General features: G+C 42.3%; 4 protein-coding genes across 8 annotated transcripts in view; 2 read left to right on the top strand and 2 right to left on the bottom strand.

Moving 5' to 3' along the window:
* Window positions 1–3,873, top strand: part of LOC110538578 (growth arrest-specific protein 7) — a 32,273-nt gene extending 28,400 nt beyond the window's left edge. For all 5 annotated transcript variants that reach the window (XM_036938651.1, XM_036938653.1, XM_036938652.1 and 2 more), the window contains one exon: window positions 1,705–3,873. In XM_036938651.1, the coding sequence (XP_036794546.1) occupies window positions 1,705–1,818 (114 nt within the window). In that variant the 3' untranslated portion in view covers window positions 1,819–3,873. The remainder of the gene's footprint in view (window positions 1–1,704) is intronic.
* Window positions 3,874–4,510: 637 nt separating this feature from the next.
* Window positions 4,511–6,623, bottom strand: LOC110538579 (recoverin-like). The gene is made up of 3 exons (XM_021625476.2): window positions 5,970–6,623; window positions 5,500–5,611; window positions 4,511–5,347 (listed from the first exon to the last, which is right to left on the bottom strand). The coding sequence occupies exons 1-3, from the start codon at window positions 6,348–6,350 to the stop codon at window positions 5,229–5,231; spliced, it is 612 nt and encodes a 203-aa protein (XP_021481151.1). The 5' UTR covers window positions 6,351–6,623; the 3' UTR covers window positions 4,511–5,228.
* Window positions 6,624–12,158: 5,535 nt separating this feature from the next.
* Window positions 12,159–18,423, top strand: LOC110539176 (germ cell-specific gene 1-like protein). Its single transcript, XM_021626135.2, has 5 exons — window positions 12,159–12,459; window positions 14,709–14,756; window positions 15,457–15,609; window positions 17,250–17,361; window positions 17,576–18,423. Exons 1-5 carry the CDS (start codon window positions 12,159–12,161, stop codon window positions 17,886–17,888), a joined length of 927 nt encoding a protein of 308 aa, XP_021481810.1. The 3' UTR covers window positions 17,889–18,423.
* Window positions 18,424–18,909: 486 nt separating this feature from the next.
* Window positions 18,910–24,681, bottom strand: LOC110539177 (heparan sulfate glucosamine 3-O-sulfotransferase 3B1-like). Its single transcript, XM_021626137.2, has 2 exons — window positions 23,990–24,681; window positions 18,910–19,918 (listed from the first exon to the last, which is right to left on the bottom strand). The coding sequence occupies exons 1-2, from the start codon at window positions 24,436–24,438 to the stop codon at window positions 19,297–19,299; spliced, it is 1,071 nt and encodes a 356-aa protein (XP_021481812.2). The 5' UTR covers window positions 24,439–24,681; the 3' UTR covers window positions 18,910–19,296.
* Between the last annotated feature and the right edge of the window lie 2,719 nt (window positions 24,682–27,400).

Genomic DNA, 27,400 nt, shown 5'->3' on the forward strand with positions numbered 1-27,400 from the left:
AGGAAGCCAATTCTAGATTTAACTTTGGATTGGAGATGTTTGATGTGGGTCTGGAAGGAGAGTTTACAGTCTAACCAGACACCTAGGTATTTGTAGTTGTCCACGTATTCTAAGTCAGAGCCGTCCAGAGTAGTGATGTTGGACAGGCGGGCAGGTGCAGGCAGCGATCGGTTGAAGAGCATGCATTTAGTTTTACTTGTATTTAAGAGCAATTGGAAGCCACGGAAGGAGAGTTGTATGGCATTGAAGCTTGCCTGGAGGGTTGTTAACACAGTGTCCAAAGAAGGGCCAGAAGTATACAGAATGGTGTTGTCTGCGTAGAGGTGGATCAGAGACTCACCAGCAGCAAGAGCGACATCATTGATGTATACAGAGAAGAGAGTCGGTCCAAGAATTGAACCCTGTGGCACCCCCATAGAGACTGCCAGAGGTCCGGACAACAGACCCTCCGATTTGACACACTGAACTCTATCAGAGAAGTAGTTGGTGAACCAGGCGAGGCAATCATTTGAGAAACCAATCAACCAACCAACCAGTTTGCGGTGGAACGTGAAAAATGCATGCACTTTCAGAATTGTTGGCGAGCTACTCATAGGTGGGCTGCGAGATTGATCTGTTGGAGACCCCTGTGCTAAGTCGTTTCAAAGTATCTAAAAAGTAGTAAGGAGTTGCAAAGTTGCTAATGAGCTAAAATGCTAATGTTGTCTGTGATGAGATTCGAGTACGCAAAATCTGGATTGCTAGACGTTCGCGTTATACCCGTAACCTTCTGTCTTATGTAACCATGCCAAACGTAACATATCATACTCATTTTAGTGTCCCGTATTTACATTTACTATGTTACGTCTAGTCTGTGAGACCAGACTGGCCATGGGCAGCCTAGTTAATTGATGAGCAGTTTGGAACTGTTAAAGAATGAAATATACAACATAGGTTGCACTTTGTGTGATGATTACCTTCTTTTGGAGAGCATAGTGCTACAGTAAAACAGAATGGTCATCAGTGAAATAGGTAATTTGGAGTGTGGTGTATGTTGATTTGTTTTAAAGCAGATCCATTTAGCTAACAATTCTAGATCAAGTATCCCAATACAAAGGATTTGTGCAATGTACTCAGATCAACGTTTTGGTAAGCATGTTTGTTGTGAAAATGCTGGCCAAACAGTTAAAAGGATTTCACTGCCTCCAAACTCGATCACCATACCTCTGTCACCCCTTCACCAGCTGTTATCACCCCCTGCTGACTGTTTCACTGGGCCATACTTGAACAGGGAGAATGAACCCAGATGCAAACACCTGCAGATCACCTGCAGATCTAACAAGACGTTGAGGGTCCTGTACCAAGGGTAGTGCCACTTTGGGTGATGGCACACTTCTTTGCCTTCAGTTGTATTAGCAAAAGGCAGCTCGATGTGTCTCCAGAAACAGTACGCTTAACCTTGTCCACTATGGATAGATAGAAGTGTCTGTCTCTCCCCTCATTGTGTTCTGTATGAGCATCTATGAGTTCTCTAAGCATTTACATTGTCTATGAGATGTGTCAGTGTTGGCTTCATGTGTGATGAAAGTCCATATGAGCATGTGTGTGTGTGTGTGTGTGTGTGTGTGTGTGTGTGTGTGTGTGTGTGTGTGTGTGTGTGTGTGTGTGTGTGTGTGTGTGTGTGTGTGTGTGTGTGTGTGTGTGTGTGTGTGTGTGTGTTGGCAGACGGTGGAGCCAGTGGATCAGCTGCTTCAGAGTGTGGACCCAGCCAAAGACCGAGAGCTGTGGGTGCAGGAGCACAAGACCGGGGATCTCCGCCCTGTGGACATGGACATATAGTCAACTACATTGACGTACCTCAAGCAGCCAGAGGCAACACCTCCATACTGTCAGAATCCCAGGCCTCTCACAGAACATTCCAACTACAGGTGCAGGTGCATGTATGTTCAGGATAAGGTGAGGCCTGTACAGTCTGTCTATGATGACATCAGAATAGCACAATGTTAACTCAGTGATAACTGGAGAAAAGTTAGCATTTCCAATGCAGTGCTTTTGAACCTACAATGGAAAAACAAGAGACCAATAGTCCAAATACCAGCATGTTACAGTAATACAATGTTTGATAGTTTTACTCTGTATAATGAATGCCACTAAACAAGCTTAAACAATTATTTTGGGTTTTATCTGTTGTAAAATTAGAAGTTTCCACTATTAAGAATGATACATTTTTATGTATTTGAGGAATAGATTGGATGCATTGTAAAACCTTATAATTTTGGCATATAAACTGAACAACTCATTTTTAACATTTCACTTTATTTTAGATACTGGAATATGAAACATTATGTGATATCCTAGATTAAATATGATATATTTTCATATTTACACCCATTCATTTTACCTGTCAAGATATGCATGTTTTGGGAAAATATCTTACATTTACTGTATATGGTTAAGTGCATATTTGTGAAATATGATGGCTGTCTTGGCACTGTAGTACAATGTATATGGGATGTGTTTACAGAAAGTATATACTCCAAGTTACTGCACTCAATGAACAAGAGTGAATCAACTCATTAAGGTTTGTCATGAACATGAATTGATGTACAACAACCTCTCTCTAAGTTGAATAGGGTAAGATGTTTAGGATTGTGAAACAGCATGTCTGTCACACGTCACCTCGTGTGGCAGATTGGAACATAGGCCTGAGTCTATTTTGGATCAGTGGTGAGACAATGATGACGACGATCCATGTTACAATGAACACCTTTTAGTGCCTCAAGGTTATAAACAGTACCTGGAATGTTCTTGATATATTCTATTCTGCATCAGTGTATATTTGTAGATACAAGCTAGATGTATTTAGCTGTTAACTGTTTAAGTGGCCTTGCACTTTCGGTCAACTAAATGTTTGTACCTTGTTGTTTGTCAATGAATTATAACAGGATAATAGTCAACAGATTCTAAAGTCATTCATTCATTTTGCACGCCACTTTGTGAGTCAACCATTGCTTAGAGTTGGGAATTGCTATTTTGCATTTATCCTAAATACAGTCCACTTTGTATGTCCAAGAGGAGTCGTCACTTGGAAGCTCCAAGTCACATTTTAATGACTCGCAAAAAGCTCATCAGAAAAAGTGGTCAGTGTTACTTGCACTGGAACCTGTGCTTGTCCATACATTTCATACAGTATGCTATTAACAGATAATAGCACAGCCTTTAGCCAACATATCCACCTTAACAAACGTACATGATATAAAATACTGCATGTTTGTGTGTCTGTCTGTCTGTCTGTCTGTCTGTCTGTCTGTCTGTCTGTCTGTCTGTCTGTGTTTTGCCGTTAGTTATTCTGGAAGTGTAACAGAGCAGGGACTTACTGTGTTTATGGACCATCTCCTCAGACTATCACTCCTTTCATATTCTAATGTGGATAATACATTCACTATGCCAAGACATGCAAACAGAGAACACATCTATTCAGTATATAGACAACGTCTATTCAGTATATACATGCCTTATCCACATTGTTTCTAGGTGAGAAAATATGAAAATACCACTGAAATGATTTGCATTATTCTATCCCAAACTAATCCAGATTGAAATGTTGTACTTATTGTATAAGTTGTCCTGCTACAGTATGTGTCAATGTTATATGTGTTATGGTAAAGTTCTTACATTAGAAGTTAATGTACTTAACTTAACCACTCATTTTGTAGTAATGTTAATGTTGATTTAATTGCCTTTTGTTAACCGATTTCCATTTCTCATGTACATCAATTCAAATGTTTCCAATCTTTAAAGAAATGTCAAATCATCGGTGACCTTTGTCCAGACAATATACTGTAGAATGCTGTGTTTACAATAAATCGTTCCCTTGGAAATACGATTTGACAAGACTTAAAAGGGTTTTGTTTCATTATCATATACTGGCTTACATACAGTTTGGCTTACTTCAAGTCTTGGGACATGTTTAAATGAATTGGATTCATCCCAATAAGCAGATGAAATTCAGCCTTTTGCCTCTGGCTTTTAAGGTCAATCGCCTCCCCTCTGACTGTCTGTGGATTGGCCAGGGAGATCCAGGGAGATCCAGGGAGATAGGCCAGGTGGGGGAATATTAACATGAAACCAGGCCATGCATTACTGGGAGCCAAATCAGGCTTTAGAGAGAGAACGAGTCAAGCCCTGTGTTTCTGACCTTACACCTTGGACAAGTTCAGTGCCAAGATGACATATGATTGGAGTTAAAGCACATGTTCTGTAATTCATTATTTGACGTGTGTAATGTATGGAGCGGGCTGCTCCTCGCTCTAGATCATCTTTAATATTGCAGATTGTGGGTTCTATCAATATAATTGTTTGCGTCATTTCCAATATTTTGTTCTTTATTATTTCCCCCTAACCCTACCACCCCTCCCCTAACTGGAGTAAACGAATGTACAACAATACTTAGACTTATACTCCCTGCTTATACAATATATTTTACAGGCACAGTACATTATATTTACGTTTTTAGAACCCCTTTATAATGTCATTTTTCACAGCGTTTTTTATTATGTAGTTTCCAGCAGTCTCTGACAGCATCAACAAAATGTCAACAATATTCAAGAAAAAAGACTCCTTTTCCTTTGGTCTACCAGTTGAATACTGTACATTGTATGAGGTTTCAGTCCTGCTAAGCACATTATAAAACACATTCTATAGACATGATTACCTTCATAACAAACCTCTGCCAGGATGTTTCTAAACTGACCTTCACATACTAATAGGATTGATAGTAAGACAGGGATTGTTAACTTCAGCCTAAGTCCCTTCATAAGGAGCTCCCCACTGGGCACAGATGTCAAGTCTATGTTGGTTCGGCGTAATTTTGTTTAAATATCATGGAAACAACATTGATTCAACCAGTGTGTGCCCAGTGGGTCCTTTACTGGTGGCTTTCTCTTTAGTAAACTAATGAATGCAAGTGAACACAGCAGCAGGCAACAGAATCCTGGAAACCATTCATTCATTACGAAATAGAAAAGAATACCCATAATTCTAGAGCACGGAACAGTTATTTGAGTGGGAAGAAAAGTCCAGGTGGCTCATAGACAAACAGGTCATCCACCACAATGTGTGGTACTTCAATGTGTAAGCCAATGTTGTCTAGCGCACAAAGAGCCCAGGTCTGGCAGGAGAGTTGGGTTTGTAAACAGTTAAGCTTTGAACAGTCTTATAGAATTCAAAAGAATGATTTTGTCGGAAAGCTATTGTTTCTTCTCCTTCAGTTTGTCCTTGATTTTCTGGGGCTCATCATACTGAATCAACCGTAGGATGTCCTTGTTGTCCATCACTCCTTGAATGAATTCCCTCTCTGCAATCTTGTCTGGAAAGGAAACATAGAAAATGTCATTACTGAATCAACATTATTATGGTTGTTTATTTAATGTATCTAATTGTGCAAAACACATAGGAAGTCTCTCATGCCAGAAGTTCTCATCATATCACATTTAGAAAATTCTTCACAATCAAAATTACCATCTTCTTTCTTTCCAAAAAAGTCCCAGACTTTGTCTGCTCTCTTATCAGGTGTGTTTTCATCTTCAGGCAGGTCCTTTTGGTCTTCCTCAGGGATCATGTTAAATATTGACTGTAAAGCAATAAATCAATAAGGAAAAACATGTCACTTTCAAATGTAGATTAAATACTGAATTCAGCACATGTACTATAATAGCACCGTTCAAAAATGCAGACTACATAAAGATTGTTCTCCAATCATATTTTTACGGGATGACTGAATACGTAGAATATTAAACAACTCACCTAATCATTTCACAAATGTATGAAATAATATATGTTCTGCTTTTAATTTGATTCATCTTGTTGCACTTTTTGGTTGTAACTAAGATCTTTGTTTATGTCCATTCTGTATACTGAGTGGTTCAGTAACTACCACCACCACCACTGTGTCTTCACGCTAGAGGCAGAGAAATTGTTTGTTTGTGTACCTTAACAATCTCTTGGATCTCATTTTTGCTGATGGTTCCGTTTCCATCCACGTCGTAGAGGGCGAAGGCCCACTCTAGCTTCTGCAGGGTCTTGCCTCCGGAGGTAAGGTGCAGGGCCACAATGTACTCCTTAAAGTCCAGTTGACCATCTGCGTTGGTATCAAAGCTCCTAAAGACATGCCTTGCGTACTCAGTAGGATCTGCATTAGGGAAGAAGCTGGCATAGATGCCCTCAAATTGCTCCTTGGTGATCCTGCCTGTGGGGCATTCCTTGAGGAAGGACTGGTACCAGACACACAGCTCGGCCTCGTTGTACTTAGTATTGGACTTCAGGTCCTCCAGAAGTTCCTTGGACAGTGCCCCACTCTTAGAATTCCCCATGCTGCAAAGAAACACTATGGTGAAGTGATAATATTGTTATTTTTCTTGTTTTGTGTGTACTACCTCTCTCATCTGACTTGGAGGAAACCACCTGTTGGCTTCTTCCTGACTTGGTCTGACTCTCCTTCTCACCCTGACCACTTCACAATGTGCTGAACAGGATTATGGTCATCGCTACTTAAATACCAGACAAGCTGTCTTGAAGATAAAGAGGATAACTACGTCATACGAGGTTGACATATTTTCTAGGGTCCAATGAGGTAGTAGTGTGTGCATCATACAGGCACAATGACATCAAGCTTTGCATAATACAGGTTGATGCAGTTTAAGATTAGCTAAGGATTAGATTGAGCTTTCTATGTCCATTGTTGGCAAAATAACGATGTTACATGATTTCCATTGAAAGATATTGATACCACCATCCTATTTCATCTATTGCAGTTGACACTACAGTGATGTTCACTGACTTACTTTTTATTTTCCCTTTATTTAACTAGGAAAGTCAGTTAAGAACAAATTCTTATTTTCAATGATGGCCTAGGATCAGTGGGTTAACTGCCTGTTCAGGAGCAGAACGACAGATTTGTATCATGTCAGCTCGGGGATTCAATCTTGCAACCTTTTGGTTACTAGTCCAACGCTCTAACCACTAGGCTACCTGCCGGCTACCTGGTTTGTGGTAAACAAGATATGTGAATGAGCAGGGTGAAAGGTGTGCAAGTTTAAGCCCACCTGTAGAGCAGGGTATTCGTGTCTGTGAAGCAGCTCAGGGCTGTCCCTGTAGATAGCATAGGGAGATGAGATGAATTGTCTCTCCATTGTAACAGTCTCATGGCAGATGACTGGGCCATCTGCTGTTTTAGTAAATGGACCTCAATGAATTCAGGAATTGAGCTGAGTAAGTGCTGTGCTGTGAGAGTGATGGCTTTACTCTGACAGCTCTGTCACAGCATCATACACTCCTCTACTAGAGTTGGCTAATGCTCAGCGTAATTAGAAAAGTTGGCTAATTTAGATGAAATATTTGCCAATATTGACACCCATATTAGATGACCCTGCTCAGACCATGTCAACATTGCCATGTCATTGACAGATGTCAAGTTTGTTTACGTAGTGTTGTAAAGCAAGTCTTCATTTTTATTTCAGTATTGGTTACAGAAGGTAGGGATTTAAACAAGGAAACTTTGTTATATACTACATCCTCAAAAGTATGTGGACACCCTTTCAAATTTGTTGATTGGGCTATTTCAGCCACATCCATTGCTGACAGGTGTATAAAATCGAGCACAGGGCCATGCAACCTCCATAGACAAACATTGGTAGTAGAATGGCCTTACTGAAGAGCTCTGTGACTTTCAATGTGGCACCATCATAGGATGCCACATTTCCAACAAGTCAGTTTGTCAAATGTCTACCCTGCTAGAGCTGCCCCGGTCAACTGTAAGTGCTGTTATTGTGAAGTGGAAACGTCTAGGAGCAACAACGGCTCACAGAATGGGACCGCCGAGAGCTGGAGCGCGTAGAACTTAAAAATCGTCTTTCCTCAGTTGCAACATTCACTACCGAGTTCCAAACTGCCTCTGGAAGCAACATCAACACAAGAACTGTTCTTCGGGACCATGAAATGGGTTTCCATGGCCGAGCAGTTGCACACAAGCCTAAGATCACCATGCGCAGTGCCAAACGTCGGCTGGAGTGGTGTAAAGCTCGCAGCCATTGGACTCTGGAGCAGTGGAAGTGCGTTCTCTGGAGTAATTGATTTGAAATTCAGAATTATTATTTGAATGATCAATAATATGGATGCCTATAATACCATCTTCAAGTAAATTGTTATGACTGGCAATGGTATTAACAGCATAAAAACTGTAAATGATAGTGAGACAATTAGCATTATGTGTGTTATGGTGTTAGTGGTATGTTGTGTAGAAACCAGGCTAAGATGTCAGTGTGCTGAGCTCAGCTCAAGGTATTTGCGTTGCCCTCTTGTTACAAGAGAGTGAAGTCTAAGCAACCCGTTTACAGTACTGTACGTCTGATCATCTATGACACAATGGGGGAAATGGTATTGGTGTTAATGTCAGCATCTTTATAACTTTATACCGTATATCTTTATAACTTTATACCGTACCTAAATAACTTTCAGGGTTTTCAGGGTATTTTGGTGGGACGATGTGTGTGAATGTGTTATTAATTGAACTGCATCTCATTTTAGTTTTGGCAGCCCCAGCAGAGCTCATATCAGCTTAGGTCTTGATCTAATGTATTACCTAGTAAAACCAACTGACGTCATAGAGGGAATGAAGCTAGTGTAACCAGCTTATGTCTGACGTGATGGCAGTGGTACACAGGGGACACAAACATAGTTGTGCAAATCATAACTGCTGAGCACAATGTTCAGCCAGATGGATTCCTAACTCATATTTATGTACTGAACATTTGAATGGATTAAGCACTCAAAGCACTCCTATGCCATCAATCTGGAATTTATCTTGCATAATCAGATGGCAAGTTAACCCAATCACAGTATCTCAAATATATGTAAGCAGCACTAAGAAATACTACTGTAAAAAAAGTGTTGGTGAGAAATTAGATTGATGTTTTAGTCATTACTGATGTTCATCTCTTTATAATGGTCAGGATATAGTAGTGTAAGTTGAGTTCCAGTTATAATCATTTCCTGGCTATTTACAGGAAAAGAAGGAAGTGGACATCTAAATCCATAACAACACACTGAGTGGTGTTGCCTGTAGAGCCTCAGGACATAGCAGCCTACAGTACCATCATGATGCCAAAATCAACATTTCTTACATTGGCATCTAAACTCTCACAAGTATATCAGGTCCAAATGTATTCCTATTTTATGTTTGCTTGCTTCTGTACAGCCCAGTGTATGCATGTTTCTCATGACATCCAAGAGCCTGGACAACAGCTGAGCGTGCTGACATGTTCAGAGCAGTGTGTGGAACAAGGTCAGTGTCCTCATCCATCAATGGTGCTCAGTTTGCCTGGCAAACATGAAAGGATTCAGATTGAGGATAATCCTGATTTTTGCTGGAATACCTTTGTAAGCTTTGAGTTTTGAGGTTGCATGTTTCATCTACTGCTGGTCATTTTTGATTCTGTAAATTGTGGATTCTGGCCAAAAAAAAAAAAAAAACAGGTATAGTTGAGAGGGGAAATCATGTTCATTTTTTATTGGTTGTTATATAAGAATAGGAGGAATTGGAAGTAGACAGTTGTTGGTGAATGTTTTTCAACACTACTCTGAAGCTGGTGAAGATATATACTTTGGGCATTTGGCAAGTGTACATTCCAAAATTATATATCAAAATCTCCTCAAACAGTATGGACTCAAAGTAATTGGGTCATAAGCATATCATTGCACATAATATTGTAAATCAACTAAGATGGCCCCATAATCAAGGGTAGACTATATTTCCTAGGGAAAATATTACCCAACCCTCAACATACTACAGAATTGAAAGATGACCACATGAATACAAGGAAAAATGTCTCAAACCCTCGGTCTGGTTCCACCCACTTGAAAGTAATGTTTTGGTACTTGTGCCTTTTTAAGGCGAATAGCACATGGAAGGTAATGTACCAACATATGGATTATGTTTACAGAATAGCACATGGAAGGTAATGTACCAACATATGGATTATGTTTACAGAATAGCACATGGAAGGTAATGTACCAACATATGGATTATGTTTACAGAATAGCACATGGAAGGTAATGTACCAACATATGGATTATGTTTACAGAATAGCACATGGAAGGTAATGTACCAACATATGGATTATGTTTACAGAATAGCACATGGAAGGTAATGTACCAACATATGGATTATGTTTACAGTTTCTGACAAAACATCGTTGTGATGCAGTCGTATACTCTCAGCTCACTGGGTTTGCCTTACTTTCCAATAGGAGGTGTCCAATATTATGTCAAATATTGATTGATTACACATCCGTTTTATTGCCCTGTTTTCCCACTACTTGAATCTGCAGAGTCATCTCTGTCATCCCTGTTTTCTGTTGGATCTCTTAAGTGACAGTGCCCCATTAAGTCACAAGAGAGTACATTTAAGGATTAAGAATTAATTCCTCATTCCCTGATCTAACAATCCTTCTGGGTCCTTTGTTTTTACGGTCTGTGCAGAAACGTTTGGTCTCTCAGAAAGCTGAGTACACATGCCAGTATCAAATTCTCTCAATAGAAACAATTATTCAGTGATGTTGGATGTTAGCGCCATGTCAAGAATTACTGCACCTCACAAACACAGTGGAGATTTTTAGATACCTGTGACCCTGTGTCCATTCTGTGTCACTCAAGTCAGCTCCATGCACTGAACTCCAATAGGTAGGCCACAACTGCTGATCTGTGAAGGAAGTGGCACTTGCTGCCCTCTTGGTATTCATTGGCCTAGTGGAGAGTAGTTATGGACAAGAGAAATCAGTTGAAGAAAATGCAGGATCCTTTCTCCCAACATCTGTCTACCAACATCTCTTAAGCCTATTTCCCATAGCAGTTTGCCTACATTTGCATGTAACATCCTGCATAAGCCAATCACCAGGCTATCAAATAGGAACAGATTTACTTTGCATGCACACATGTTGATACTTGATCTGCAGCCTCATGCAATAATGTGTGTTTCACAACCTAAAGTCACTGTTACACTTTGAGTTGATCTGACCTTTATGATCGCAGGTACAGTATGATGAAATTATACACTGAGTGTACTACAAAACAAATATTGAGTTGTACCCCCTTTTGTCGTCAATCAATTTGTCGGTGCATGGACTCCACAAGGTGTCAAAAGCATTCCACAGGGATTCTGGACCATGTTGACTCCAATGCATCCCACAGTTCTGTCAAGTTAACTGGATGTCCTTTGAGTGGTGGACCATTATTGATACACACGAGAAACTGTTGAGCGTAAAAAACCCAGCAGCGTTGCAGTTCTTGACACCGTCAAACCGGTGCACCTGGCATCTACTACCATACCCCTTTCAAAGGCACTTAAATATTTTGTCTTGCCCGTTGACCCTCTGAATGGCACACATACACAATCCATGTCTCAATTGTCTCAAGGCTTTCCAATACTTATTCATCTGTCTCCTTCCCTTCATCTACACTGATTGAAGTGGATTTAACCAGTGACATCAATCAGGAATCATAGCTGTCTCCTGGATTCACCTGTTCAGTCTATGTCATGGAAGGAGCAGGTGTCCTTAATGTTTTGTACACTCAGTGTAGTTTGTGAAAACATGCATCAGTAATGCCCAACTATGCCAGAGCATGTCCAGTCCAATGTTTGCATTGGCGAGAGCCTTGTTCCAGATTAAAGAGTAAGCCCAAATGAATATGTTTTGTTACTATGCTCACAGAAACAGCCTAGGTTTAGATATGACAATAAAATGGAGGTCTAGAATATAATTTGTCCTGTGTAATAAATTACGCATTTGGTGAGTGGGTGGAGAAAGATGGGAGAAAAAGAGACCACAGCAAGCAGAAGAGAAAAGAGAGAGAGAGAGTTCAAATAAACAAGGGAGAGACAAAAAGAGTGATTGGAGTATAAGGGAGTGCAAGCAAGGAAGAGAACGAATCCTTCAATAAAGGTATCAGGCAGCACATCCTTAGAGCCACAGGAGAGATGTACATACAGCATCACTCAAGGAACCTCAAATGCCACAAGATTATGAAGATTTGAGATATATTTGAGAGGCAAAACACGGCGGCGACATATCGAAAGCCTGGATTAGTTGCCTTTTCATTTCATTTCATTTTGCCCAGCCTCCAGCATGGGGACAGAGTGCAGTCGGCGGGGGTCCCTGGCGCTCACCCTCAACATTGTAGCATTTACGTGTGCCCTGTCAGCAGTGACCACTAGCTTCTGGTGCGAGGGGACCAGGAAGGTGGTCAAGCCTTTCTGCACGGGGCCGGTGACGACCAGGCAGTCGTACTGCATTCGCTTCAACAGCAGTAACATCAATGACAGCCGGCTGGTGCAGTACATCTGGGAGTCGGGAGAAGAGAAGTTCCTGATGAGGAAGTTCCACACCGGCATCTTCTTCTCCTGTGAGCAGGCTGCTGACATGAATGGTAAATAACGTTCATGTACAACTTGCAGAAATGTTGAAATAGAACATGCGACTATGTTGGCCGCTCAGCAGCTGGTCCTGTGTGACCATGCTCTCGAAACCTGATGTGGTTTGGGTACATTACAACAAGAAGTGAAGGAGGAAGTACATTGGGAGAGACTAAAATAATATCAAGATGCAAATGATTTGACAGTCTACTATTTACTTGCATAATTACATCATCATGTTGTTTTGTCTTTTTTTTGTCTTTGAGATTTGATAAAATAAGCCAAAAGTAATTTTCTATTTGGTATCAGGTTACTTGTGTTGACTTCACTGAAATGGACTGACATAATGATGCATCCGTTTTAGTAGGAGTTTTACAGTACGGAGGTCATTGAGTGCAAGAATTGGAATGTTTGCAGAAACTCTGTGACTCAACATTGATTTGCTATGATTGCTGTGAGAGTCAGCAGTAGCCAGTCCTGAGGTGTGACAGAACAAACAGCTGTGAGAGTCAGCAGTAGCCAGTCCTGAGGTGTGACAGAACAAACAGCTGTGAGAGTCAGCAGTAACCAGTCCTGAGGTGTGACAGAACAAACAGCTGTGAGAGTCAGCAGTAACCAGTCCTGAGGTGTGACAGAACAAACAGCTGTGAGAGTCAGCAGTAACCAGTCCTGAGGTGTGACAGAACAAACAGCTGTGAGAGTCATCAGTAGCCAGTCCTGAGGTGTGACAGAACAAACAGCTGTGAGAGTCATCAGTAGCCAGTCCTGAGGTGTGACAGAACAAACAGCTGTGAGAGTCAGCAGTAGCCAGTCCTCCGTTTTAGTAGGAGTTTTACAGTACGGAGGTCATTGAGTGCAAGAATTGGAATGTTTGCAGAAACTCTGTGACTCAACATTGATTTGCTATGATTGCTGTGAGAGTCAGCAGTAGCCAGTCCTGAGGTGTGACAGAACAAACAGCTGTGAGAGTCAGCAGTAGCCAGTCCTGAGGTGTGACAGAACAAACAGCTGTGAGAGTCATCAGTAACCAGTCCTGAGGTGTGACAGAACAAACAGCTGTGAGAGTCAGCAGTAACCAGTCCTGAGGTGTGACAGAACAAACAGCTGTGAGAGTCAGCAGTAACCAGTCCTGAGGTGTGACAGAACAAACAGCTGTGAGAGTCATCAGTAGCCAGTCCTGAGGTGTGACAGAACAAACAGCTGTGAGAGTCATCAGTAGCCAGTCCTGAGGTGTGACAGAACAAACAGCTGTGAGAGTCAGCAGTAGCCAGTCCTGAGGTGTGACAGAACAAACAGCTGTGAGAGTCAGCAGTAGCCAGTCCTGAGGTGTGACAGAGCAAATAGCTGTGAGAGTCAGCAGTAGCCAGTCCTGAGGTGTGACAGAACAAACAGCTGTGAGAGTCAGCAGTAGCCAGTCCTGAGGTGTGACAGAACAAACAGCTGTGAGAGTCAGCAGTAGCCAGTCCTGAGGTGTGACAGAACAAACAGCTGTGAGAGTCAGCAGTAACCAGTCCTGAGGTGTGACAGAACAAACAGCTGTGAGAGTCAGCAGTAGCCAGTCCTGAGGTGTGACAGAACAAGCAGCTGTGAGAGTCAGCAGTAGCCAGTCCTGAGGTGTGACAGAACAAACAGCTGTGAGAGTCAGCAGTAACCAGTCCTGAGGTGTGACAGAACAAACAGCTGTGAGAGTCAGCAGTAGCCAGTCCTGAGGTGTGACAGAACAAGCAGCTGTGAGAGTCAGCAGTAGCCAGTCCTGAGGTGTGACAGAACAAACAGCTGTGAGAGTCAGCAGTAGCCAGTCCTGAGGTGTGACAGAACAAACAGCTGTGAGAGTCATCAGTAGCCAGTCCTGAGGTGTGACAGAACAAACAGCTGTGAGAGTCAGCAGTAGCCAGTCCTGAGGTGTGACAGAACAAACAGCTTAGTGGGATAGAAAAAGGACTGGAGACATGAAGACTGGAGACATGAAGACTGGAGACACCACTATCAGATAATGGATAGGGTCTGATTTTAAAAGTGGTAAGCGATTTATCTTGGGGAGTAATCGGTCAAACAACATGAAGGTGAAAATCCTGATCATAACCATTTAGCTGATGCTTCTGTGCATACTAACACATTTTATTTCATTTATAGAAAATAACAAAGAAGAGTAAAACATTTTTGGATTGCATTACCTATTTCTAAAACTACAATTTACATAAGAAGATAAGAAAAATAACAAGACTAGGCTACATGAACTAAATGAATGTTTCTCTGCTTCCAGGTTTTAACTGCAGAGACTTTAAAGACATTGCACCTGACCATGAAAAAGGTAGGTAAAACCCATTTATAAAACGATTATCTTTCGGTCTAGTGGTGTAAAGCCCTGATAAATATATATTGTCCTCTTGACCACAACTTTACATGAGTCCAGTCATCAAAAATATATCAAGACAGTGATTTTATAGGATGATGCCATTTGCAGGTGTCCCCTTTTTCACTCTCTTAACAAAATCTATATGAAGCATCAACAATTTTTCATAATCTACTGTGAAAAGAAATAAAGACAGTCATATCTGCTCCCAATAACTGAATGGGTAAACGCAACACTACCCACTACGTTATTGGTAGTATATATAGACTGTATTTCATTGTTTTCATAAGTGTACTATTCCTCTGCAACTTTTCTTGGAATGTCCGTCAACTCTTGCCTTTTACTGGAACATAATCTACTGTGACTCCAATCAGGGCTTCCATAGGAAATCCTAAATAACAGTCTAAAAACTAAAGTAAAGCTGTTGTAGTAGTTTTACATTAGAAGCAGCTTTCATCTTATTATCAGTGGCACCTGTCGTCTCTATCCAAGTCCCACCGGAGCAGGCCTACAGAGAGCTCAGGGGTCTCTTCCTGTCTGGGTCTGTGGAGTTGATGTCTCCCTTCCTATAGGTGGGATTATTTAGTAGAGGGAAGTGTATTCTAGAGGCGACAGTAGTACTCACTCTGACTGACTCCTCTCTTCCTTCTATTCCCAGGGGTCCTGTGGCTGTGCATCACAGCTGAGTGTCTCTACCTCATCCTGCTGTTCACTGGGGGTGTACTCATGTGGTTAGAGCTGTGTCCTTGCCTCAGCGTCATGAACAAGCTGAAGCTCAACGCCTTTGCTGCCATGTTCACCGCCCTGTCAGGTAACACATCTGTGCCTGGGAATGATGTTCACAGTCATATATATATATTTTTAAATATGACGTTCACCATTTGTCAAGTGAACAAGTCATCAAAGAATACTTTCATACAGTCACTCAAAGCTGATCACCAGCCACTGAGGAGTTGATTATCTCCCTGCATCCTTAACTATGAAGTCAGCTTCACAGAGGGAGCACACTAGTGAGTGGACATCCCCTGGCTCCGTTTCTCAATGACCAGAGGCCATGTCAACCTCCATGCCACGCTATCACACTAAGGCTGGCACTGGGCTGGTCAAATTGGATAGAGAGCCTACAGTAGACAGGCTTTGGGAGTCCCAGCTACACAGTAGATCAGAGTCCAGCGTGTCTGTGTGTAACACTAGCCACCAAGGGGATTACATCATCTAATACCATGCATGCAACCCACTAACCATCCCAGGCAGGCAGAGGCCGGCCAGAGTGACCGTGGCTAGTCCATATCCTAAATGGATTATTTCAATTTTACAGATACGATGTTCAGTACACTGCTGAATCTACTCTAAGTTTTCATCCATTCATCCATTCAAAGACCATTTCCAAAGCTGAGGAATCAAGATGATGTTGAGAAAATGTATGTCAATCAGGAGTCATTTTCATTTAGATTCACTCACTGTATTGTCAATCATGGTTATTGTGTTGCTATCCATCTGTCAAACTGTATTGTGGGGGTAAGTAGGAGTGAATATACACGTTTAAAATGTGGTTTATGCACTACAGAATTTGTGGAATCCCTACAGCTAACTCTCCTCCGTGGAACAAATGTGGATGTGAATATGAATATGATTTTGTTAGCAGAAAAGCAGAGCAATAATAGTAGCAGAGTGGGATGGGAGCCTTGCTCAGGGAGGTACAGTTGTAGAGAAGCTAGCCCAGCTGAGTGCTAACATAGCGCGTAGAGCAGTGGTCTATGGTCTGTGTCCAATACCTCTGGGGATTTGCTGGTTTCTGGACTAATCGGATTGGAGATGGGGAAGTGGTTTTGGTCCAAGACAAGGCCTACCCAGAGGAGTACCCCCACCCCTCCCCTCCCACCTTCCCCTGACTCCCTCCTCTTGTTGTTAGGGCGTTAATCCCAAGTAAAGCAGCTGTAGACGAGCAGAATGTTGGCAGAGAGATGGCCAAGAGGCAGCAGAGAAAGAGAGAGTAGAGGGAACACTGTGCTGTGGTGGGCTTTGATTCTTCATCATTCTCTCTTCTATCTGTCATTGTTATGAAGGGGAATGGCTGCAACTGTATGAATGTATCAGCTTCCCCAGTAATACTATAAACTGAATATCCAGTGAACAAGGAAGCATGATCATGGAGAAAATTAATGGACTGCACTCAATGTTGTTCACACTAACACCTGTCCTCATGCAAGGTTTTAAAATAAGTGAAAGGTATCCAAACTGATAGCCCTCAATTCATAACATGTACAATACTGCCACATGTGGCTACTAATATCAATTGCAGATACTATTTTTTTTGCTGTACTTATACCAGTGCTTTTGTAAGGTACAACCATTATACATGAAAAATATATCGTCTCATATATTATCTCAGGTTTTCATTCACCAACATTATTTGCGTTTTTGTATTGTGTTGTGTCCCTCGGGATCCAGGCCTTTTGGGGATGGTTGCCCACATGATGTTCACCACGGCCTTTCAGCTGGCTGTGGCTATGGGTCCGGAGGACTGGAGGCCCAAGACCTGGGACTACAGCTGGTCCTACATGTATGTACTGACTAGGTCACTTACCGTTACACTAGGTGCTGTACAATAGGAGTTGTCTCTGATTAAACTCTAATATCCAGCTATGTGATACTCGTGCAATTTTAAGCGACGCTAGCATTCTGAGGCCATGTACAGTAGCACAGTCATGATGGAGAGAGCATGCATGCTGAGGTTAATCACACCCTCTGTAATTCTTCTTCTTCCCCCTCCCCAGCTTAGCATGGGGCTCCTTCGCCACCTGCATGGCTTCTGCGGTGACAGCACTGAACAGGTACACCAAGACCATCGTAGAGTTCAAGTACAAGCGGCGGAACATTGAGAAGAACCTGAGGATCAAGCAGAAGCTGCTGGAGATGGACCTGCCAGAGCAGATGTGGGACATGTACCTGACGGCTGTGCCTGCAAGGGGAGAAGGAAATGCTGGGCCTCTGGACCTCCCTGTCAATGGGCAAAAACCCTCCACTGGAGCAGCCTATGTAATGGGCCTGGACAGCATGACAGAACCACAGGGAGAGGCCTACTGCTAAGACAGTGGTCACCAACCCTGGGCCTGCAGGGCCCCATTCCAATACTGTTAGAATGTACCTTCCATCCTCCCTTCATTGAGGTTATGACTGCTCCAACATGATTGGATAGGTTCCAATTCAAAACACAAAGGGGAAGAAGAAAGGATGCATTTTCACAGTATCAGAACAGGGCCTAGGAGATCTATAAGGCTTTACAGGACCAGGCTTGGTGACATCTTCATTAAAATGACCATAAATTGGCTCTCATATACAGGATGCCAAACTCACTGGACTATATAGGGCATAATGGATCCCATTGAGAAGATCATTACTAATATTATGGCCAAAGGAACATGGAGCTGACTGAATAAACAACACTTGTCCCCAACTTCCTCCTGTATGTTTCTAGAGCCAAGGCCATGACGATTATTATCATTACTGTTATTCTGGAGCAGATGGTAAAGCTGTTTTTACAAGCTATGTTTGTAGTTTTGTTGCCACATTCGGCATGGGGCTGCAAATATCAGCCAAGTCTAGTTGCCATATGGATGCTTGGTGTACAGACGGCTATTTCCAACACGTACAGTAGGTTACAATATGGTGCTTACGTTTATATGTGCTGTATGTAAGTTTGTGTTTGAGAGAAAGTTGGATCTTAATATTTGCTTCAGAATGTAATGAAGAAAAAGCAGCACCCATAAACATACACAGGAAATGTATTGAACACAAACTTTGTCAGAAATTAAGGACAATACAGACTGTGAATCTGTCTATGATTCTTGGTAATATTGAGGAAATGGGTTTAAATGCCCCTCATAACTAGGGAATATTTAAATGAAAACCAACTGCAAACGACTACAGACTGAATGGATCAATGCAGGACTCTACTGTATATTTCAAGCATTTGCCCATGCAGCTGCCTTGAATTGTCTTGGACTTAAATTAAGGGATGCCATGTCATTTCTTATGGTAATACTTGCTCAATCTGACTACAGAAAAAAATGTGTATGACGATCATGACCACAAATCCACATTTTTTCCAAGTAGTTTACAGTACTTCGACAATACTGTCTAAGCCTCTGTTGGGGAAGGACTGCCATCTAGTGGAGTAAAGGGTAAGTTCACACTAGAGTTCTGAGGACCTGCTTTCTGACGGTGGATGTTGTTGTCACTTTCCATGGTGTTACACAGTAGGCCTATGGCATTACTCACGTTACTTCTTGCGGTTTAACTGTCACAAAATAAAGTGTGACTGTTTTGATTTGTTTGCCAATACAGGTTGCATGAGGACTTGAGTTACTCCAGATGACATCAGGACCGTCACAAAATACACCAATTCAAGCTTTGTCCTGTATCCTCTTCGTGCAGCCTGTGTTTTGAACAGTAACGATGGTACCATCTTTTTTCCACCTCTTTCTAGGCTCCCATCCTACCAGCCAAAGTCCTGCCCTGTCATCTGGTAGAAGCGCAGGTTGTGTGGCTGGTAGAACTGACGTAACCTGAGGATGACCTGAGGGTGGATGTCAGCATGTGGCCTGCCCTTGGTTCTGCCCAGGCAGTGGGGCTTGCTGCTGCCCTCTGGCTTCTTCAGGCAGGGGAAACCCTTTGTCTTGTTGAAGTAGAAGTGTTTGTCTGTGATGATCCTCTGAAGTCCCAGAAAGTCTTGGACTCTGCCCAGCTCCCCTGCAGGGTCGCTCACCAGCCTCTCCCCATGGACAAAGTGGATCTGTTCCAAGGGGAAGTGGGCCAGCCACCTCTCCAGGTGCAGAGCATACAGGCCAATCCAGATGGGGCTCCACAGGGAGTCCACCTTCAACGCCTCCTCCGTCCCGTTATGGAACGTCAGAGTCTCAAAGCTGGGAACGCCAGGAGTCTTGGATATGATCTGGGTGTAGTCAGAGATGGCGCGGGTCACAGGGTCACGCACCACCACGATCAGTTTGACCTCCTGGGACATGGAGTGGATCCGGCCGGGGCTATCCGCTGTCACAAAGTACCTGGGTGTCTTCTCCAGGACCACCTGGCCCTCCAGAGCTTTGGGCATCAGGTTCCTGAGAGGGACAATGAGGCTGTTCAATCTTATATCAAATACACAAAATACAGCCAAATTAGAATATAACCATATCCATTTGTTTTAGATCGAAGAGAGGGTTAATTCTTTGAATAACCATCAACCAATCCAAGGTACTATTGATTGAGGCCTATAGCCAAATAAAGGGACTGAATCATCCCTTAACACCATGATCTATCTGGTCATGCTCACTCCCCACAGATCTCTATGTCATCCTGTGCCAATGAAGCCAACATGCCTGCTGGTTCTTAATAATTTACATGGTGTTATATAGTTTTCCCCAGTGTGCTCTCCAGCCTCACTCAGCTCTTCCTCCCTGCCGGATGTTAATACACTCCCATTCAACTGAACGAGGGCTGAGGGGCACTGAAACTTGTACACACCCCTTGTAAGAGCATGTGCTACCAGGGAGAGAGAGAGGACACACTCCGCTGTCTGCCTGAGTAGAAATCCAGATGAAGGACAAGAGAGAAAGAATGGAAGGAAGGAAGAAAGAGAGACTGGGAGAAAGGAGGAGGGAGGGAGCACACAAATACAAGCAAAGTCCATTAGTGAGCCCACTTTTGATTTTCCCTGGAGACCGATGGCAGAATATGTCGTTTTTGTGTTGCATTGACTCGCTTGGCATTTGCACTCAGCTTTTCTCCCTTGGAGCTGTTATCTAACCATTATCAAGATCGAGTTCAATTCCATGGGTAGTGTTTCAATAAAGAGCCTTGATTATTTTCCTCTCAGCAGAAACAATGCATACACCAGTGCATATTCTCATTAGACAATGTGGTGCTATACTTTGATCAAGCAGCTTGATGAATATTTCCATTTTGGGAACAGACAGTATGATACTTCAGACATCAACAGTGCTGAGCGATTAATGCTTTTTGACGATTAGTGCTTTTTGAGGTCAGTTCGGTCCGATTATTAAAAAAATAATCACGGTTTTCCATTTCAAGTTTCAATCATTTTTTAAAACATTGAATGCACTATGCATTGTGTGGACTGAATGCTGTAACAACACAGAATAAAACCATCAATAAAAGTCACATGATGGCAGTGACTGTCCATTACTGCTTATCCCTTATTAACCATAATTTATTCACATTACTTTAATAAAATATTTCAGTTGTTGTGTATTTTACATTTGTTTTATTTAGTAACTTTATTATTTAATTCTAAGTCATGATCTCATCATTATCGAGCTGTTGTCTATGCAGTCTGACAAAATCACCATTTTGTAGTCCTTCAAAGTAAATAAGGCATACTTTTATGACTGCTGAATGCCAAATATCAATCACTTAGATCATGTACAGTATTTTCAGGTAGAGATAAACCCTCGTGAAGCAACAGCTGCTCTATAGCACCTCATTATCGCACATTTTTCTGTCTCTTCCATAGCAGGCGTAAAATAAACAAAGACCGGACAAGTAGATGCGCATGGGATTGTGGTCATTGTAGTTAATTCTCACGTTTTACGCACTAAACAATAGAATATTGGCTTGTTGGAAACTACAACTCTTTACTACATCGCACAGATGAGGCTAAATCTGATGTATCTCGAAAGAAACTGTACAATGAGCGCATTGAGCGCACTGAAGAAAACTGAACAAAATGGAATTCAAATAATTGAACCAAAGTTGGTCAATTAGTTGTTTAAAAAACTAAAAATAACCGCTCACCACAGACATCAAACAAGGGAGAGAACAATGTCCGTATTGTGGGGCACTGTTAGTCCAAGCACCTAGAAATGCATTTGTTGTAAGAAATGTGCTATATAATAAAGTTTAATTGATTGAGTGATCATGTAGCAGATGTTAGGTTCAGGAGTTGGGGGAATGTTTGGTACATTTATTTGTTTTTGGAGAACAGTCAAAATGATAAAATAATAATGGCATAGAGAACATTGCTGCATAATATTTGTGTTACTGATTTTACAGTTGTTCTTCAGAGTGTATGTAGGGCTCCCAAGTGGTTCAGCGGTCTAAGGCACTGCATCTGAGTGCTAGGGGTGTCACTACAGACTCTGGTCCGATTCCAGGCTGTATCACAACCGGCTGTGATTGGGAGTCCCATAGGGCGGTGCACATCTGGGTTAGGGTTTGATGGGGCTGGGGCTAGGCCGTCATTGGGGCTAGGCCGTCATTGTAAATAATAATTTGTTCTTAACTGACTTGCCTAGTTAATTAAAGGTTAAATACATTTTTTTTTAAGTAAATGTAGGACAGCCCATAGAGAAATTCTCCCAGCCATTAAATAACCTCTTTAACTTGCAATACACACGGCTGACCATGAGCAAGCAGCAATTCCAAGGAAGAATGTGCATCATTCTACACCTTTTGCAAGTTGTAAACATAATCAGAACGCAAACAATGAAACCCTCCTGTCAATCAAATATACACTGCTCAAAAAAATAAAGGGAACACTAGAATAACACATCCTAGATCTGAATGAATGAAATATTCTTATTAAATACTTTTTTCTTTACATAGTTGAATGTGCTGACAACAAAATCACACAAAAATTATCAATGGAAATCAAATTTATCAACCCATGGATGTATGGATTTGGAGTGACACTCAAAATTAAAGTGGAAAACCACACTACAGGCTGATCCAACTTGTAATGTCCTTAAAACAAGTAAAAAAATGAGGCTCAGTAGTGTGTGTGGCCTCCACGTGCCTGTATGACCTCCCTACAACTCCTGGGCATGCTCCTGATGAGGTGGCGGATGGTCTCCTCAGGGATCTCCTCCCAGACCTGGACTAAAGCATCCGCCAACTCCTGGACAGTCTGTGGTGCAATGTGGCGTTGGTGGATGGAGCGAGACATGATGTCCCAGATGTGCTCAATTGGATTCAGGTCTGGGGAACGGGCGGGCCAGTCCATAGCATCAATGCCTTCCTCTTGCAGGAACTGCTGACACACTCCAGTCACATGAGGTCTAGCATTGTCTTGCATTAGGAGGAACCCAGGGCCAACCGCACCAGCATATGGTCTCACAAGGGGTCTGAGGATCTCATCTCGGTACCTAATGGCAGTCAGGCTACCTATGGCGAGCACATGTGCGGCCCCCCAAAGAAATGCCACCCCACACCATGACTGACCCACCGCCAAACCGGTCATGCTGGAGGATGTTGCAGGCAGCAGAACGTTCTCTACGGCGTCTCCAGACTCTGTCGCGTCTGTCACGTGCTCAGTGTGAACTTGCTTTCATCTGTGAAGAGCACAGGGCGCCAGTGGCGAATTTGCCAATCTTGGTGTTCTCTGGCAAATGCCAAACGTCCTGCACGGTGTTGGGCAGTAAGCACAACCCCCATCTGTGGACGTCGGGCCCTCATACCACCCTCATGGAGTCTGTTTCTGACCGTTTAAGCAGACACATGCACATTTGTGGCCTGCTGGAGGTCATTTTGCAGGGCTCTGGCAGTGCTCCTCCTGCTCCTCCTTGCACAAAGGCGGAGGTAGCGGTCCTGCTGCTGGGTTGTTGCCCTCCTCCACGTCTCCTGATGTACTGGCCTGTCTCCTGGTAGCACCTCCATGCTCTGGACACTACGCTGACAGACACAGAAAACCTTCTTGCCACAGCTCGCATTGATGTGCCATCCTGGATGAGCTGCACTACCTAAGCCACTTGTGTGGGTTGTAGACTCCGTCTCATGCTACTACTAGAGTGAAAGCACTGTCAGCATTCAAAAGTGAGCAAAACATCAGCCAGGAAGCATAGGAACTGAGAAGTGGTCTGTGGTCCCTACCTGCAGAACCACTCCTTTATTGGGGGTGTCTTGCTAATTGCCTATAATTTCCACCTGTTGTCTATTCCATTTGCACAACAGCATGTGAAATTTATTGTCAATCAGTGTTGCTTCCTAAGTGGACAGTTTGATTTCACAGAAATGTGATTGACTTGGAGTTACATTGTGTTGTTTAAGTGTTCCCTTTATTTTTTTGAGCCGTGTATATAAACAAATATCAACCAAACACAAATGTGTGTTTCAGCATTATCATTCTAATCATTCTAATCATCATACTCATCATCGATAGGTAGGTAGGTACATACCTGTACCAATTCAACCCACGTGAGTAATGTCTGTCGAAAAAGTGAGGTTCAGAGCCAAGTGCTCGAATGTCAGGATGAAGTCTTAGGAATTCCAAAAGAGCTCGTGTTCCGCCCTTTTTCACCCCTATGATGATTGCTTGGGGTAGTCTCCTTGCTGCGGTCCAGTCCTTACCAACATTGGCTGATTGCGCACCAACTGCACCTGCTGAGCGCACACCGATATCTGTAGCCCTCTTCTCAAATGAGGCATTCTTCCTTTGGAAAAGCTCAGTCAAAGGTAAAAGTTGAGAGGTTTGCTTCAAATGTTTCGCAGTATCCACTAAAATAAAATCACAGCAGCCGGAGAGAATGAAGTACAGCGACGCGCAAACCACAGCAAGGGAGAACACGAAGAGAAGTTTATGCAGGACTCGCGGAACGTCTTGTTGAATGTGATGAGAACCAGCCATACCTTCTTCCACAAACAAATTGAGGCCATTCTATGAACAACACATCTCTTCTTTCGGTACATCTGGTATTCTTGTAAGCAAAAGCACATAATCATAATTCCATGCCCAAAAACATGGTGCACCGGCTGTTCCAAGCGAAGTGCCAAATACGCTTGTCATCCCATACTGACACGTTGTTGATCTCTATATTTTCTATTTTCTATATGATCTCAATATTTTGTTGGACATAAACGACGGTGTAATTTTTCCACACAGTTAGTATAGTATGTTCTTGCTCATCTGACACTGCTATATTAACCATAATCTGGAGATGCTGTGCGCATCTTTCAGTGCTGCTCTACCTTGATTGGAGGGATGGTAGAGAAGGCGGGTTTCACTGCTCAACCTTAAACTGTTGAGCCATGATCCTGTAACATCAGCTTTAGGATAACTTTCTTTCTCAATGTTTGCATTAGATATGCAATTTGCTTTCCTTCCTCAGGCTATGGTATTATGTTGGTCAGGAGGGAAATAACACCACAAGGGAACTCATTTCAGCTTTGACAATTTTCAGGTGACAATTTCCTCAATAAATATAGATTTATGCAATTCATATTACAGTTTTTGAGGCATATATGGGAACAGCTGACCATGCATATTTTTTGGGGGGTTCCTTGCATGACTTAACACACATTGTTTTGCAATGATTGAATATTGTTCTTTGCATCCACAGACAGAAAGCCCTGTACATAGGCATCATGACGTAATAGTTGGTAATACAACCAGGATAATCTCCTGGCAGAGGTATTAAGTTAAACAGGGAGGGGGTTTGTGTCTGATTCTGCTTTTTTTCACAGCATCATAGTGAAAATCTTTTTTTATGGAAGGACAGCCCAATAATGACTGCATTATGGGTCATATGGGTCACTTCTGATACTGTGAAATCTCATCTGAACAGGAAACTGTGTATTGTAAGCTTACACGGTTTACCAGGAAATTGTCACTGTACAATCTGACATTGGAGCCAACTCCACTTATGTCCCTTAATTTAATATGATCTGTGTACTCTGGTGGAACCTTTAAAGAGCAATCCATGCTATTATAATCAAATAATGCCATTTCTGATTCAAACTCAGATGTAGTTTACCAGAAATCCAATGCACATCCTTATAAGTGAAAAGCTTTGACAAACAATAGACGCAAGAGGCTGAAGAGAAGCCTTCACATGGAGAGAAACCTTCATCTGGAGAGAAGCCTTCACGTGGAGAGAACCCTTCACAACCTTCATGTGGAGAGAAACCTTCACAAGCCTTCAGGTGGAGAGAAGCCTTCACAAGCCTTCAGGTGGAGAGAAGCATTCACAAGCCTTCAGGTGGAGAGAAGCCTTCACAAGCCTTCAGGTGGAGAGAAGCCTTCACAAGCCTTCAGGTGGAGAGAAGCATTCACAAGCCTTCAGGTGGAGAGAAGCCTTCACAAGCCTTCAGGTGGAGAGAAGCCTTCACAAGCCTTCAGGTGGAGAGAAGCCTTCACAAGCCTTCAGGTGGAGAGAAGCCTTCACAAGCCTTCAGGTGGAGAGAAGCCTTCACAAGCCTTCAGGTGGAGAGAAGCATTCACAAGCATTCTGGTGGACAGAAGCCTAAACAAGCTTTACAAAAATAAAGTCACCAGGAGATTCATATTGGATCAAATAATATGCTGTGGAAATATCAGTGAAAATAATCCACTGGGCACAGACTTCAGTTCAATGTCTAGTTTTGATTTAAATTTGGTAGAGTTGTCAACTAACGTGAATTCAACATGAAATCAACAAAAAATGTCACCATGTCTTTGGATTTAGGTTAAAAGTGACTACATTCCCTTACGTTGATGTCTTTTTTCAAATCCAATCAGTTTTCTACATTTATTCAACATCATCACATTTAAACAAAGATTTTATTGTTACATTTGAAGCAAGGGTCATGTGAGATAGGACAAGTTATTTTATTGTGTTCTTTTTTACATTTATTTTTGACTTTAGTTTATTTAGTAATTATACTTTCTTAAAGCTGAATTGTTGGTTAGGGCTTATAAGTAAGCATTTCACAGTAAGGTCTACCTACACCTGTTGCATTTGGCGCATGTGACAAATAACATTTGATTTGATTTGAAGAGAGAATTCAAACAGTTTGCTGTGAAAGCCCAAGGTATTGCCACCAATGATGTGGCTTCAATACGGGGACCCTGTCTTTCTCTTCCAGACTCACATCTGAAGGTTGGCAAAATAATAGAGGCTTTCATCTACATCTAAATTAGACTGTGTCCATCACTGGTTTCCTAAAATACACAGCATCATCTGGATATGTGAGTTCAACATTCACCTTCTGCTACCATTTCTGTCAAGCCGTTTACGCACATAGTATGATGCATACATTCGATAAATCCAACATATGCACCACACAGAATGCACTGCAATGCCTCTGCAACGCAATGCTGCAAGGCAAACGCAGCGTCCCACTGGAAATGAATGTACTTCTGGTGTACCAAAATGCAATAACTGTCGGTGTGATCGAGGCGTTTCAGTCATGCGGGATACCTGCTGTGCAGTGCAGGGTGACCTGGTTTCTGCATCACATCTGGGATCATTGTTTAATAAGACCCGGTGCATTGTAAATACATAGGGATTAAAGTTCACTTTAGAAAGCAGAGACATGTCTACGCATCTGTTATCTCAGATAAATCCCTGTTTGTTCTGGAAAATGACCACATTGGATTATAGGGTGGAGAAATGATGGATGAAGATGTGAGGATGCTGCTGCTACCCTCCACTGAAATCACCTTCCTACGGCTTACATTCCACAGCCTCACATGCCCCAAGCATATCTGATCGTGTGTGTGTGTGTGTGTGATAATTCGTAAAAATCCAAATAACTTCACAGATCTTTATTGTAAAGTGTTTAAACACTGTTTCCCATGCTTGTTCAATGAACCATAAACAATTAATGAA

Source organism: Oncorhynchus mykiss, chromosome 12, assembly GCF_013265735.2.
Source record: "Oncorhynchus mykiss isolate Arlee chromosome 12, USDA_OmykA_1.1, whole genome shotgun sequence".
Classification (NCBI taxonomy): domain Eukaryota; kingdom Metazoa; phylum Chordata; class Actinopteri; order Salmoniformes; family Salmonidae; genus Oncorhynchus; species Oncorhynchus mykiss.